The sequence below is a fragment of the Mya arenaria genome, chromosome 10 (genome assembly GCF_026914265.1).
Source record: "Mya arenaria isolate MELC-2E11 chromosome 10, ASM2691426v1".
NCBI lineage: Eukaryota > Metazoa > Mollusca > Bivalvia > Myida > Myidae > Mya > Mya arenaria.
The window spans coordinates 47,025,248-47,040,262 of NC_069131.1; the positions used below are offsets into that span (position 1 = coordinate 47,025,248).

General features: G+C 35.8%; 2 protein-coding genes across 2 annotated transcripts; both read right to left on the reverse strand.

The window, feature by feature from the left end:
• Nucleotides 1–201: 201 nt before the first annotated feature.
• Nucleotides 202–4,820, reverse strand: LOC128206280 (uncharacterized). Its single transcript, XM_052908647.1, has 2 exons — nt 3,369–4,820; nt 202–1,031 (listed from the first exon to the last, which is right to left on the reverse strand). Exons 1-2 carry the CDS (start codon nt 4,246–4,248, stop codon nt 337–339), a joined length of 1,575 nt encoding a protein of 524 aa, XP_052764607.1. The 5' UTR covers nt 4,249–4,820; the 3' UTR covers nt 202–336.
• Nucleotides 4,821–9,244: 4,424 nt separating this feature from the next.
• On the reverse strand, nt 9,245–10,141 carry LOC128204752 (histidine-rich glycoprotein-like). The gene has a single exon (XM_052906158.1). The coding sequence runs from the start codon at nt 10,139–10,141 to the stop codon at nt 9,245–9,247; it is 897 nt and encodes a 298-aa protein (XP_052762118.1).
• Nucleotides 10,142–15,015: the final 4,874 nt, after the last annotated feature.

Below are 15,015 nucleotides of genomic sequence, written 5' to 3' on the forward strand. Positions count from 1 at the left end.
GGCTATATAATACTGGTGTTTTGCCTGGGTGTATCCTAGATTTGCAATACAATGTTGTGTGGCTATAGCATACCTGTGTATACCGGTGATTAGAATAGATATCTGTGCCACATTGCCTCGGATTCATATACTATCTCGGTAGCTTTATTTTTCTTATTTTGATAAGAACTGTACCAACGCCAATAATATAACACACGCGAGTCACAGTTGATGGATAATATTAGGCAGTAAAGAATTAAACAATATATATGTATAGAAACTAACAATAATACAATGGAACTTAATCTATTTAACAAACATCAAATATTGTGCAAAGAGTTAAATTGATATTTGTTTTTAAACATCATGGCGACCAATAAACCTTTTTAATATTAGACATAGTTTGCTTCTGTATTGCTTATTCATAACAATGTAAATAAAAGGTCTTATAACACTGTTAAAGAAATAGCTTTTCAGAAATACGTGATACACTATCTTGTCCTGTTTACTAAGCTTTGTTGGTATATCTTTATTTGAGTATCTTAGAGTAACTAAGATCAAGAAAGGGAGGTAACTAAGAATGAAGGTGAAGGTTACCATTCTCATTATGCGTGTGTTCCGTTTTAAAGACAACTCCTTTAAATCTTTTCCTGCTTTTGAGTGGCTATTTAACCTTGTGGAATGTAGTTGACTTAGATCCATACTCACACTTCTATTGTAATTTGGTTTCGAATGTGTTGACACCGGGTCATCGTTAGCGCCATTTTCATTCGCTGGTTTAAACACATTGTTGCTGGTCGAGTCACAGTTTTGTTGACACGCAATTTTATTACTAATGTCATTTAACACTCCGTTTCCTTTCACTTTTAATTCTCTCAAATCGTATAAACTCCTAGTCAAAGAAGACGGCTTTATTTCTTGTGGGGAATCACCCTCGTCACGAGGATGGCCTATTGCTCTGTGGGGAGTCTTCGGGGAGCGCTTTGGAAACGTCCTGAACTCCTCCAGTTGTATATCTTCAACACGAGTTGGCCGACTGTTTTTTGTACGACCTGTAAATGGACAGCATGTTTGAAACAGTGTCATGGTAACATTCTCGTTATTATTTATTAACATATGTTATTATGTGTACTTAAAGTGTTCCATTTTATTGGAAGGTGATTCTTGTTCTGAGACAATGATAATGCAATATATATTCGGGGGCCAACTGGCCGGTCCTTATAATATCATATGACCCTCAGTGGTGTGTAATATTTCTTAGATATTGAAACTGGTCGTTTAGTCATCGTTATTAGACCTAGTATATAATATTTTCATATGACATATTTACCAGTCATAATCATGACAGTCAAGTAATCAAACTATTACATAAGTTGTTCGACATTATTATAGTGATTATACAACCCTTGGCAATACTTTATCAAATGAATGATATCATGTACTGCATCACGAATATAGATGTGAACATGCTTGGATGATATCATGTACTGCATCACGAATATAGTTATGAACATGCTTGAATGATATCATGTATAGCATCACGAATATAGTTATGAACATGCTTGAATGATATCATGTACTGCATCACGAATATAGTTATGAACATGCTTGAATGATATCATGTACTGCATCACGAATATAGTTATGAACATGCTTGAATGATATCATGTACTGCATCACGAATATAGTTATGAACATACTTGAATTATATCATGTATAGCATCACGAATATAGTTGTGAACATGCTTGAATAATACCATGTACTGCATCACGAATATAGTTATGAACATACTTGAATGATATCATGTATAGCATCACGAATATAGTTGTGAACATGCTTGAATGATAGCATGTACTGCATCACGAATATAGTGATGAACATGCTTGAATAATACCATGTACTGCATCACGAATATAGTTATGAACATGCTTGAATGATATCATGTACTGCATCACGAATATAGTTATGAACATGCTTGAATGATACCATGTACTGCATCACGAATATAGTTATGAACATGCTTGAATGATATCATGTACTGCATCACGAATATAGTTATGAACATGCTTGAATGATATCATGTACTGCATTACGAATATAGTATGAACATGCTTGGATGATATCATGTACTGCATCACGAATATAGTTATGAACATGCTTGGATGATATCATGTACTGCATCACGAATATAGTTATGAACATGCTTGAATGATATCATGTACTGCATCACGAATATAGTTATGAACATGCTTGAATGATAAATGCAGCTGCAAGCTTTATCTCGCACAGCTATATATCAACGTCAGTTTATATTTTTTATTGAAAATTGAACAAAAACAGATGCCCCGTTCGCATACCAGGGCAAAGTGGAATCCTCTAGTACCCAATCATTTTTTCTAGAACCAGACAACATTCAGTGCCGTCGCAATTTTCGCAAACAAATATCTTTTGTAATCATCAATATTTCTTCCGAGCTTTATTTTTTAATCTGTGTTGTGATGTTTTTTCCATGTCTTATTTTCTTGAATCAATATTATTATAATTTACCATAATAATATTACTGATTGTCATGTTCCCATTATTTGCATAGTGTATTATCCAAGATCATATTCTATGTTTATATGTTTCATTTCATATTTGTAAAGATCATCGTATTCTAGAATTTAAAAACAAAACAACAACAACAACAACAACGCTTGTCTTAGTTATCTAACACTTTACAACCAATTCCATATAATGTGTTACTATGGTTTAATATTTAAAAAAAACGCACTTCTTAAGTAGAAATTAACATCAGGACCGTAAAGAAGGGCCGTAAATCAGTTACTTCATTCACCAATTTTATTTTATTCAGTTATCGTGTTATTTAATTAACTAATCTAACTAAGGTCTTGTAATAGTGTTTAATAAAATCAGTTAAAATTGACTAATATACATTTGGTCGTTTCAATTAATAATTTTATTCGTAACCTCTATATTCATAAATCTGTATAAACGTCCGACATGGCAACACACGAGTATTCCTTATTTACGCTGTGTTCATTTATTATACTGGATAAAGATCATTTCTAAACGCACAGATATGTAGCAAATTAATGAAAGTATAACACTAAGGTAATTTCATTACACATTGTACGACTAAAATCGACACTAATATCTTTATTACAAAGGTCTCCATGCCCCAGCCTCGTACAATCTTGATCTTAAATCCCGTAACACAGGATCAAGCTAAGCTTTCTAATTTATTTGGTATAAATTGTATAATTTTCTCCTTTTAAGGATATTTATGAAAAACTAGATATTTCGAGAAATTGGGGTTATATCATGGCAGACAAACCAACCCACTAAAGTCCATCGCTGTATGTATATGATATTAAAGTTACCATACCAGTAATTGCTGACATGATGCTCTTCTTCAGATGTCCTCCATGGTTTTCCCCATCCATTGTGTCTACATATGACTCCATATATAAACGTCGTCCAATGATTATGTAGACCACCGTCAGTGTCACAAATATTATTACGTGACCTATGAACAGAAACCCTTGGAAAAGGTAAGTTGGCAGTGGGTTTTCATAGTAGTATTCGTTTTTTATTAAACATGTTTTGCCTTCAACGTAAACATTTTCTTTGATAGTTGTTCCAGGACTTTGAACGGGAATTCTGAATGTGAATGTCCCATACAGAAAGAAGGAGGGCCACTGTGTTACGATTGCCAGCACGCTTGCTCCTATGCATGCCCTTCTTGCATAGCGGGTACCATATGTCAGTCTTTTCAGGGGTTGACATACCATTAAATACCTGTCATAGGCTACGGCAACTAAAACGAATGAGTAAGCGGCCGTATTTATGTAAGAAAAACACCGCGCACATTTGCAAAATAGCTCATGATCAAACGTTAATGGTTTAGCGAACACAGATACCTCGACGGGCATATTGACAGTGCAGTTTGCGATGTCTAACACTGCTAGAGTGATGATAAAAACAGAAGTTTTATTACGTTCCCACTGCTTAGAGAAAATATATAACACAAATCCATTGCTTATTACACCAACAAAAATAAAAATCAAGAGAATGCACAATGGATATATGTATATGTCTGCTAAAGCTTGTTCATAAGCATCAAAAATTGGTCCCGAGTTGATAAGTGTAGTGTTTGTGTCGTTAACCAACTGTAATCGTCGAAAATCATCTGCCGTTGGAAGATTATCAACTGTTTCTGTGTCATTTTTAATCAAAATGTTATTCCAGGGTTCTGTTTTCGCCATCGAAGTGCATTCAACTATAACGCGTGCATGATGAAGTAATTCCTGTTAATTAAGAACGACTGCGGAATTTTGTCTGGGCGCATCAATGTCTAGTTTCAAAGAGTTCATACCTATAATAATAGGTTTTTTATTTTGCTTTTTTCCATTTATATAATGTTCATAACATTCCTGTCTTTAATCCATCATTTTCTTAAAATTATGCAATGCATTTCTAGATAAACATGTTTTAAACAACGGAATAAACACACCTTTAACTGTTAATTTTCTTTGTTACACCAAAGCCATTTTGTAAATTCACGACAAATAGATAAACGATATTTCAAAAAAAATAAGCCATCGCCGAGCTTAATAGCTCCGCTTCTCTTTACGCCTTGTAGAAAGCAGTTACACTTTTATCACAAAGTGATATATTTCAATTTCTTAAATCCCCAGCGCTTCCACTGTGTTCATCCAAAACTAAACCATTTAACAACCAGTATGAGCCACTGAAATCATTCATACACCCTTTCCTCATTTCCGAGAGATACTCGACTGAGAAATTATCATTTCAGCTCTATTCACCTAAGTTTCAATCAAAAGCATCCCTCGTCGTAGAACGTAATGCCAATTTCTAATGACTTCTTGCATCCCGCTGGTGCTATTTCTGGCGGTTGCGCGGCAATATTCTCTGAAATAAAGTATCTAGAAAGAAACGTTTCACTATTGGGACAACATTCGTATGCATTGCAAGACCGATTGTTCAGAACTCTGTTGAAGTTAACAACGTTGTTAACATAATAGTTGTTAACGTTCAACTCGTTACTGCTCTGGCAGTTCGTAATGGATACGCTTGTCATCTCCTGCGTATCTAACAAGATTTGAGACGACTGTTTCAGCTGTTCTTGTTGATATTTAAATATGTGAGCACATCATCAAATAGTTGACGTTGAAAAGTTAACAACGATGTCGTAAATCACGTTGTGAACTTAAACAAAGTCTTGAACAATCGGCCCAATGTCCGCGCATCGTTTGCCTGTGAATAGCATACGTGTATATTTCGGACGACAGAAATACTATTAGTGATCGCCATTTTCTTTCGCCCAAGGAGAAGGCAGTATTTTCAATGTTTTCAATAAATTTATTTCAGTAAATATGCAGTCAGTTGTAATTGATTTAAAACATGTGAAGCGATATATACAACCAGTGGCTGTCCCATTTAGTTGGTAGTTTACACAAGAAACTGCAGACCACTGAAAAGTGAAAGGTTGTTTGTAAGTACTTACACAAAACAAATGGTTGTGCAACTGCGTCAACAGCCTGAAAGCAGTACTAAATAATTGTCTTTTTTTCAGTATGGGTTTATATATATATATTTCATAATTTCTTCTTCGGATATATATCGGTATTTTTATTTCACTCCCAATTTGATCTTTTACTGACAAACATGCGATACTTTAAGAATTTAATAGTTTCTTGATTATTTCTTAGTAGGCGGTTGAAATTTCCAAACAATATGCTACCAGACAACTAGATACAAGCTTGAAATTTAGTGTTATTTTATAAATTATTTGAATTTAAATTCTACTATCTCTTCCATCTCTAAGTTTTGACAAGTATGGGGTCCTTTTCCATTCCTTCAACAGTTCTGTTATCTCATCAAAGTTATGTGTTGTTGTTTTCTAAGTTTGATATATTGAAGATTTACATTAACTAACTGTGTAATGTTTAAGAATTTCTTGAAGCACATAATTATTGTATTCATAAATTGAAAATGACAAATAATATATTTTGTATTCAAGCAAACTCTTTGTGGGCTACATCATTAGCGAAGGACGATGTGCGAAATGTAATATGAATTAACATTAACGAGGACAATGGGTTTATTTCCATGCGCATACATTCTTTTAAATTGTTTGGAAAACGCACTGATGTTTTGTACGGATAAATTTAGGTTTGGGTCCATTAGGTCTTCTTTTTGTCGTCAGAAGAAAAATGCATTTAGGGTAGTTGGAAATTCCATCCGTTTTCTTAATGGGCTTGGGAATCAGGTGCTTGGTCACGACGTTTATATTTCATTGAGGTGAACTTTTGATTGGAAATACAATGACTGTTATCACAGGGTTAATTCAGTGGTATTTGCTGAAGTATGGGATACACAGGGTAAATTATGAGTGGAATTTATATGCCGGTTTTCTTAGGCAACATCTTGTTCTAATATTCGTTAAATTACGCTATTTTGCTAACTTGATTAGATAAACGCCAGGTAAAAACAGGTAGACTTTTATTTCAACGCATAATTTTAAATTTTATCCCTTAACTTTACAAATGCATTTCGAATTCATGTTGGAGACGGATCTCTTGTTTAAACTTTACGGCGATAAAGAACAAAGTTACAATATTTTTTTTCTCAGTTCTATGTATCATTAAAACGTTCGATATATTACAATATACATGACGAGGGCGTTAATAGCAGATATGGAGAAAGGCAACCGAGTTCCACAAGTTAGACAAAACCGTATTAGTTTAAGATAATGCGCATTCATGTACAGATTTGGTCGAAAATCCGACAAAAAGATGTTTCAAAACTTCCCTTACGAATTACTGTCACTAGAGTGCTTTCAGTTAATTTATTGTGTGAATATGCGATTTGTTGCGGATAATGCGAGCATTCTTTGGTCTAATCCGGAGTCTAAAATCAGATGACAAGAAGCTCCCAATCTTCCAGAACGAATAACTGTCACGAACTATTTCGGATTATTCTGTTATATTTGACGGTAATCCCGTTTGAAACTAGGATTCATTTTCTGCCCAGAGCAGTTAGATTATAAAAAACAAACTTAATTAAATCACTATCTTGATTAATTCAAGACATAATGGAACACTGACCTTTAACATGACATTAGTATCCGAAATGAGGAAATGTTGTATTCGACATGGCTATCATTTGTTTTGTGTACGAGCTTAATTTTACCATGAAATCATTTAAGTGCTATATAATCCAAAATGGATTATTTGGGATATTTTTCTCATTTTCAGTTAAACTGCACAGTAGGAATGACGTCATACTTGATGCGTTTCCCTTGTTCCCCAGGGTGGATAACAATCGGTCTAGTGGTATAGAAAATGTTTGCATTAACACATTGTGTCAAGATTAAAGATTTTATTTATATACACTGGCAAAGGTATTCAAGGACAAGCCTATGACCAACACGTTATATTTAAGATTTTAGGAAGTATACATGTCAGGCGCGTAGCTGCCTGTACGCGAGTACGCGGCTGAATCCACATGATTCTGACAAAAAAATCAGCCATCGTTGCAGTATGCGTAATTGACTACATAAGCTGTCCATTTTTCAGTATTAAATAAAGCACCTCAGAACGCCCAGAATGCACCATGGTTTTCAAAACGTCTGAGGGAGCATGCCCTCGGACCCCCCTAGCACAATTATAAATCCACATGAATAGAGGGCTAGCTACGCCCCTGCATGTAAAGCATTAATGTTTTACATTCATGTTTCCGTAAAAAAGAGTTATATATATATATATATATATATATATATATATATATATATATATATATATATATATATATATATATATATATATATATATATATATATATATATATATGTATATATATGTATATATATACAAAGCATATGTCATATATTATATGCTTGTGTTTTTTTTAACCTTAAAGATTTAATTGTGGTCTGACTTTCTTCAAATTGGAATCATTGTCATTATCGAAAGTTAAATTTTATTTCTTTTGTACATGTTATATCGTCTATAACTGTAGATCCCATATATAATTGGAACGGAAAAAACATGGCATATTGTGTAAGTATAGTAGCAAATTTAATATATACATCAGTCAAGGAACTGATCGTATCATGCTAATGGCGTGTTGGATTTGTTTGCGTTCAATTTCTATTTCGGAGAATTAATTATTTTTTTTCTAGTGTTTATTTGTTTAGCGCGAGTAATGTGAACGCTTTTGAAGTGCTTGGAATGATTATTGTTTTAGCAAGTTGGCGTACCGCACTTTATATACAATGATGGAATGCACCTACAGTGACAAGCCCAGTAGCCACAAAGCACCTGTTTACACACACGCGATAAAGGCCGAACAAACACTACACACAGCCGCTGTTTACAAACACGCGATAAAGGCCGAACAAACACTACACACAGCCGCTGTTTACAAACACGCGATAAAGGCCGAACAAACACTACACAAAGCCGCTGTTTACAAACACGCGATAAAAGCCCAGTTCCTGTTTACACACACGCGATATTTAAAGCCGAACATATTTATATTATTTTTTAGTTTTTGTGTTTTTTTCCTTGCATTTCCTGCGCTTTTAAGTATTAGATTGATTAATATGGGACCCTGCGTTCTAAACATCGTTTATTAATGTTGTGTATTATAAAATAAAAAAAAAACCATCAATATTTTGTTTCAATTTGATGTGCATCCTCCTGTCATTAACGATGTTCAAATATAAATCTTTACTATCACTTTCATTACTTTTAATGTATTAACGCATTTAGATAAACAAAGTCTTCAAATTTAATGGTCTAATAATAATTATTTATTTTCTGGCAACAAAGAGCAACGATATGTAACAAAATCCACAAAAGTAGGAGCTGATAAAAAACCCATTTCGAAATGGAAAAGTTATGTTTTATTATAAAGGATAATGACAAAACGAATATTTCAAAAAAGAGAAAATTGAAGTGGTACTTAGTTATTCGATTTGCACTGGAGAAAAAACGCATCACATAATATATGACGGATGACTAAAATGCTAGCTGTTTGTTTGCAAATAAGTGGCATACGCAGTATGACGTTAAAAACATGAAGAAAATGTTATCTGAATTACTGTCCAAAACGAGAGTAATATACTTGATTTCTTTCACGATGATAGTCATTTTTCCATGTAGCTGTTTTTGCATGTGTCTTTATGTGTTTCAGCAGTCAATCATTTCATTCAAAAAGTAATCATATACATTTTCATTCACTTTCATATTCCTTCTCATCTACATTGTGTAAATCATGACTGTGACGGTCATATTCCTTCTCATCTACATTGTGTAAATCATGACTGTGACGGACATATTCCTTCTCATCTACATTGTGTAAATCATGACTGTGACGGTCATATTCCTTCTCATCTACATTGTGTAAATCATGACTGTGACGGTCATATTCCTTCTCATCTACATTGTGTAAATCATGACTGTGACGGTCATATTCCTTCTCATCTACATTGTGTAAATCATGACTGTGACGGACATATTCCTTCTCATCTACATTGTGTAAATCATGACTGTGACGGTCATATTCCTTCTCATCTACATTGTGTAAATCATGACTGTGACGGACATATTCCTTCTCATCTACATTGTGTAAATCATGACTGTGACGGTCATATTCCTTCTCATCTACATTGTGTAAATCATGACTGTGACGGTCATATTCCTTCTCATCTACATTGTGTAAATCATGACTGTGACGGACATATTCCTTCTCATCTACATTGTGTAAATCATGACTGTGACGGACATATTCCTTCTCATCTACATTGTGTAAATCATGACTGTGACGGACATATTCCTTTTCATCTACATTGTGTAAATCATGACTGTGACGGACATATTCCTTCTCATCTACATTGTGTAAATCATGACTGTGACGGACATATTCCTTCTCATCTACATTGTGTAAATCATGACTGTGACGGACATATTCCTTTTCATCCACATTGTGTAAATCATGACTGTGACGGACATATTCCTTCTCATCAACATTGTGTAAATCATGACTGTGACGGTCATATTCCTTCTCATCTACATTGTGTAAAACAGAAATTGGGTTAGTCGACCCAATGTACAAATAGTATGACTTCATTGTGCAGCTTTGCGTTGCTATTTTAGCAGTTTACTTATATTATATCTGACCATGACATTTTGACACCTCTACTTTTCGTCATCCATTGTTCGACAATGTGCACCACATATTTATCAATAAATTGACAACTACATTGTAATACAGATTATACATCGAAAAAGTGATTGTTAGATATTTGCGGACAATTAAATAATTTACATTGAGATTTTCTAGTGAATATATACTTATAGTATTATAACTTACTACAGTGGTTAATTGTTGAATTGTTGTTATTAGTCGGCGCCCAGAATAATTGTTGTTATACTTTTTGTATTTGCCTTGTTTCGTATTGATATCTGCAAATGCTCTTCGTCTATCGCGCTCCAGTATTATAATTATGAATGTTTAACCATTGCATGGCATGTACTGGTGAGCTTCTCGTTTGCATTTTCTTATATTTAGATCGGTTACTTATTCATATCGTATAACATCTATTGATTTCATTTACTGTGTACCATCACGTAACCTGTGAGTGTCAAGAAGTGCGTAGTTAAAAGTAGTTTGAGTATTAAAATTTAGTTTATTTTTCTTGTAAAAATTCAAAGCAGAATATTAAACGGTAGTATCGATGTTAATCATCTTTCTAAATGTTGAGTGCATTGCATTGAATAGATATTTCTTAGTGTTTATCTGCAGTTTTGCTGTAAACATTCACATATGAGATCTATGTTGGTGATTAGGTAAGTGTGGAGTTTAGTGAATAACAAATTTGAAATAAAGTGAAAAACATGTATTGTTTGTATTAAGTTTATAGTTTCATGGACCTATTATATTTTCATGGACCTATTGAATGTCCTGAGTATCCCTCCAATTTATTTCGTCCTTTTCTCATCTTGTATTTTTCCTTCGGCAAGTTCTTTTGTTTACCATGGGTGATCTTTATTTCAAAGGGGATACCCAAGAACTCTCTGGTCTGGAAGAGATTGAGTGCAACTCTGGTAGGTTCAATGTTTAAGCCTGTAGTATGAAAACCGGGTTGAGAAGCTCACCTTAACCACACCTTAACCGCTCTGTAAGGGAACATAGGCCTGCACACCAAAACCTGTTCATAGAAGGTGGTCTCCTGTTGTTGGTAGTCCCAGCCATCATGGCGTATATTTTGAGAAGGCTTTGGTGGCTGCTGGGTGTTCTGATGGGTTTTCTACTGGCACTGTTTGGTTTCAGTCGTGGGTTGCTAGAGTGAATCCCCCTTTTACTTCCAGTTCTTCTATAAAGTTTCATTCTTCTGTACCACATATGAATAGCTCGGCTGCCATTTACTTGGTAAAGGTGACTCAAGTTGTTGGTTGTGTGGAATTTAACGTGCGGAAGAACGACCTGAAGTAAGTTTACACTGCCCACACTATTCTTTAAGCCATTAGAAGGTTTTTGAAGGACAATGCATTGCAATGTTGGTTTTATTACATATGGAAGATTGAGCCGCTGTTGATGATATATTGAGTTGGAAGGGATATATGGCAATGTGCATTTTACGATGAAGCTGAATGAGCTGTTCTTCCGTGCCAAGAGTGAAGTCACCGAGAGTGTTGCTGCAGCATTCGTTTAGAACAGCTCATTAGTATTTCTTACATGAAGCTTGATCATAGCAGTAAGAAAACTATGCTTCATAACCGGTTGTGGTCTGGTTTTCATGGTTGCGAGATGTGTCCCGGTGTTACAAGTTTGAGAATTTTACTGGTTGCAACATTTGAGTGTTGTTACACACAATGTGTTGCATTAGTTGCAGGAGTTGGGCAACCAGATAAAGCAGCTCAGGGGAGATACAGTCCAGACCCCAAGACAAGGAACAAGAGTCGTAGGTAAATTTCTAACACCGCTCCGGGTGTCGATAATAGGTCTTTCCACACATGTGTTTTCTTTAGTTGTATGCCAGTCTAGTTAATCACAGGTTCTGATAAACGGTTTTGGCCTGAATTGCTTTGATTCCATGTTAACCATTAGGTAATCAGTTGTTTAACTCTATTGAACCCCGTCCAGCCTTGTTGAATTAATCTGATCATACTGGAGCTGCTGGATTCATGTGTTGTTGGACATTGGTATTCCATTATCTACTAAACACCAGCTGGATGTTCAAGTGTTGGTAGAACAAGGCGATTGGTACTCTTTTTGTATGCAGATGCTCTTTGAGTTGAATAATGTAATATCGACTTTTGCTGAGGCACATGCTATGGTTGCTTAGTCAGAGACCGAATGGCATGAAGCCTTTGTAGACCCGCAAACATATTGGAACTGTGAGAGATGTTGTAGAGATGTTTTCCCAGATTAGTTCAAGTTTAGTTAGGTAACTCATTTTGCAGGATTGAAGTCCTTATTAACAACACGAACGCTTGGCCTATAACACTTCTTCCAAAGCCTTTAAAAGAGGATGATGTGGTCCGGCAGGTTGATTCTTTTAATGGAAAGCTAGACAAGACGCGGAATTCTGACGAGAGTTGAAGAAATGGAGAATTATTGTCCCTGATGATGCACTTTCTGATTGCAATCATTTGAACTCCAAGACCTTTTTCTATTTGAAAACGATTTAACCGATTAAGGGCTAGCTTCTACAGGCGTTTCATACAAAACGTGAAGATGTTGAACTACCGGAATATGCTGTCGATTGAGGATTCCACCAATCAGAAGAAGTCCAACAGTCCAGTTTTGTAGGTCTGGGACAAAAGTCAGCAGCAGGCGTTTGACTCTCTATTTCTTCAAACCGTCCATTTTGAAAATGGATGCCAATAGAGACGGACATGGAGCTGTTCCATAACAGAAGAAAGACGACTTGAACGTGCCGTACCTTACGCCTCCTGTGGTTTGGGACAGAGTGAGTACAACTACCCTACGCATAAGCTCTTTGTGTTAAGTGGACAGTGGTTGACAAGTTGTCAATATGATCACCTTCATGATAAGCAGTTTCATGTTTGTATGGATAAATACACGCAAACGTTATCTTTCACCATGATCGAATTTGATACCCTTTCTCGTCGGTGGTCAGCTGCCTTTTCTACTTACAATGTCTACATAACGTATAAAGTAAAATGTAAACGTAGATGCTTTGTCCAGACTCCTAGGTTATCGCCTTACATGTCTTTTTTGTCATTTACGGTTTCTGTTTACACAATGACCTGGGTCGAAACTTTGAGAGCCACGTGATTAGTGTGCTATGTATGATTGTTAATGTAAAAAAGAGCCGTACCACTCCTTATTATGATCAGGCAAACGGCATGGTGGAACAATTTAATCAGACTCTGATGAACATTAGCGGCTTTTTGTAGGAGTAGAATAGGGATTGGAAGGCGAATAGAGGCGTTAGAGAATGTGTATAATTGCAACTAGGCATGGAAATACGGGCTAAACGCTTCATTTTTGTGTGTTGGGTCGAAACCCACGTTTGACACTCGATGCGTTTCCCAGTATTATACCTGTATTACACCCATCATTTTTGGGGGATCCGATGTCTTGTTTGCATTTTGCATACTAGGCCGCAGGTCGTGAAGTCAATGGTTTGGTCGGAGACTTAAGCATCGTTACGCTCTTCGAGAAATGGCTTGTAGGGTCGAGTCAGGTGATCATGTCCTGGTTTGGAAGGTTGGGCACACGTTAGTTGATCGCTTGACCGTTTGGTGTATATGGTGGTTGATCAGCTCAACAATCCCTGCGATCTGCGTGTGGAAAGGAGTTTTGCAGAAATCCTGTGAACAAGAAATGTGTTGTTGCAATGTTTTGGATTTTTTTTTGCGCGCACCTTATGTTAATGACGCTCCCGACTCCTTGAAGCCTGACTCTTGAGATGGTGTTGCTTCCTCGGGTTCGCCGGTCTTGTCAGAGCCGCAACGACGTGAGACGCGAGTTCGTGAGAATCCAAGGTGAATAGTGACGAATGGGTCGCTTTAATCTGGTTTCCGTTGATCTGTGGTTATTCAGCTTGATCTGATGTTTTTCAAAGTAGTTGTATGGGAACTTCATGATTATATTCATTATTAGTTTGCTATTAAAGTATGACTTTTCAATGAATGGAGCAAAGTTTGTACTTGGCTAGTAGGTTAGCAACTACATGTGTATTTGAAAATAAATGGCACTGTTTATTGTGTTTTGTTATTAGTGATTTTGAATAATAGGAGGAAGAGAAGGGCGAGAAGGGTGAATGAAGCAGGGTCATTTCTCTGTTAACGTATCTTTATACGTGCATCATCAGTCTATCCTTGCATTCATTCCATTCTGACAGTCGTAATTATCCTGTACACTCATTTCCCGATACATTTTCATTAGCGTCTATCTAGTGTCTCTTTCGTACATGTTTTCTCTTCTAGTCGGTTTCACTTTTCAACTCAACGCGAGGAATTCTCGCACTTAATATTAGACAAAGACTAATGTTTGTATGTTGTATTAAAATAATGTTTTGCATTGTTATTATTCTCATAGTCAGCACGCCTGGATTGGAACTATTGAACCCCGAGCACCGAGACACAAATCACTAGCGGATCCAGGGGGGAGAGAGGGAGAGGGGGCGGTCCCCCCCTAAAATCATCCAAGTTTACTTTGTTTTTCAATATAGGAGAAAAAAGTAATAAAAAACACCCTAAATACCCCATTTTGGACTAGCAATTGGTCATTTTTTACTAGGGGTATACCCCCAAACCTACAAATCAACATTTCCAACCAAATAGATTTCGGTTCTGAGGGAGGGATGCAAGTCAAAAGGTTACGACCATAAGTTATGCCCTCTCTAACGTCAAATCCTGGGCCGCCCCTGTATATTATAACTGTTTAACTAGTTGGAACTATACTGATATGTAAAGTCTTTGAGATATCACATCAATATTGTTTATTTACTTTCTTTACAACAGCGAAAG

Excerpts from the sequence above, each read along its gene's own strand:
- LOC128204752 (XM_052906158.1), bottom strand. The coding sequence starts at position 10,141 with ATGAAGTCATACTATTTGTACATTGGGTCGACTAACCCAATTTCTGTT.
- LOC128206280 (XM_052908647.1), bottom strand. The coding sequence starts at position 4,248 with ATGGCGAAAACAGAACCCTGGAATAACATTTTGATTAAAAATGACACA. Across the intron at positions 1,032-3,368 it reads CATCATGTCAGCAATTACTG|GTCGTACAAAAAACAGTCGG; the intron begins GTATGGTAACTT and ends GTCCATTTACAG.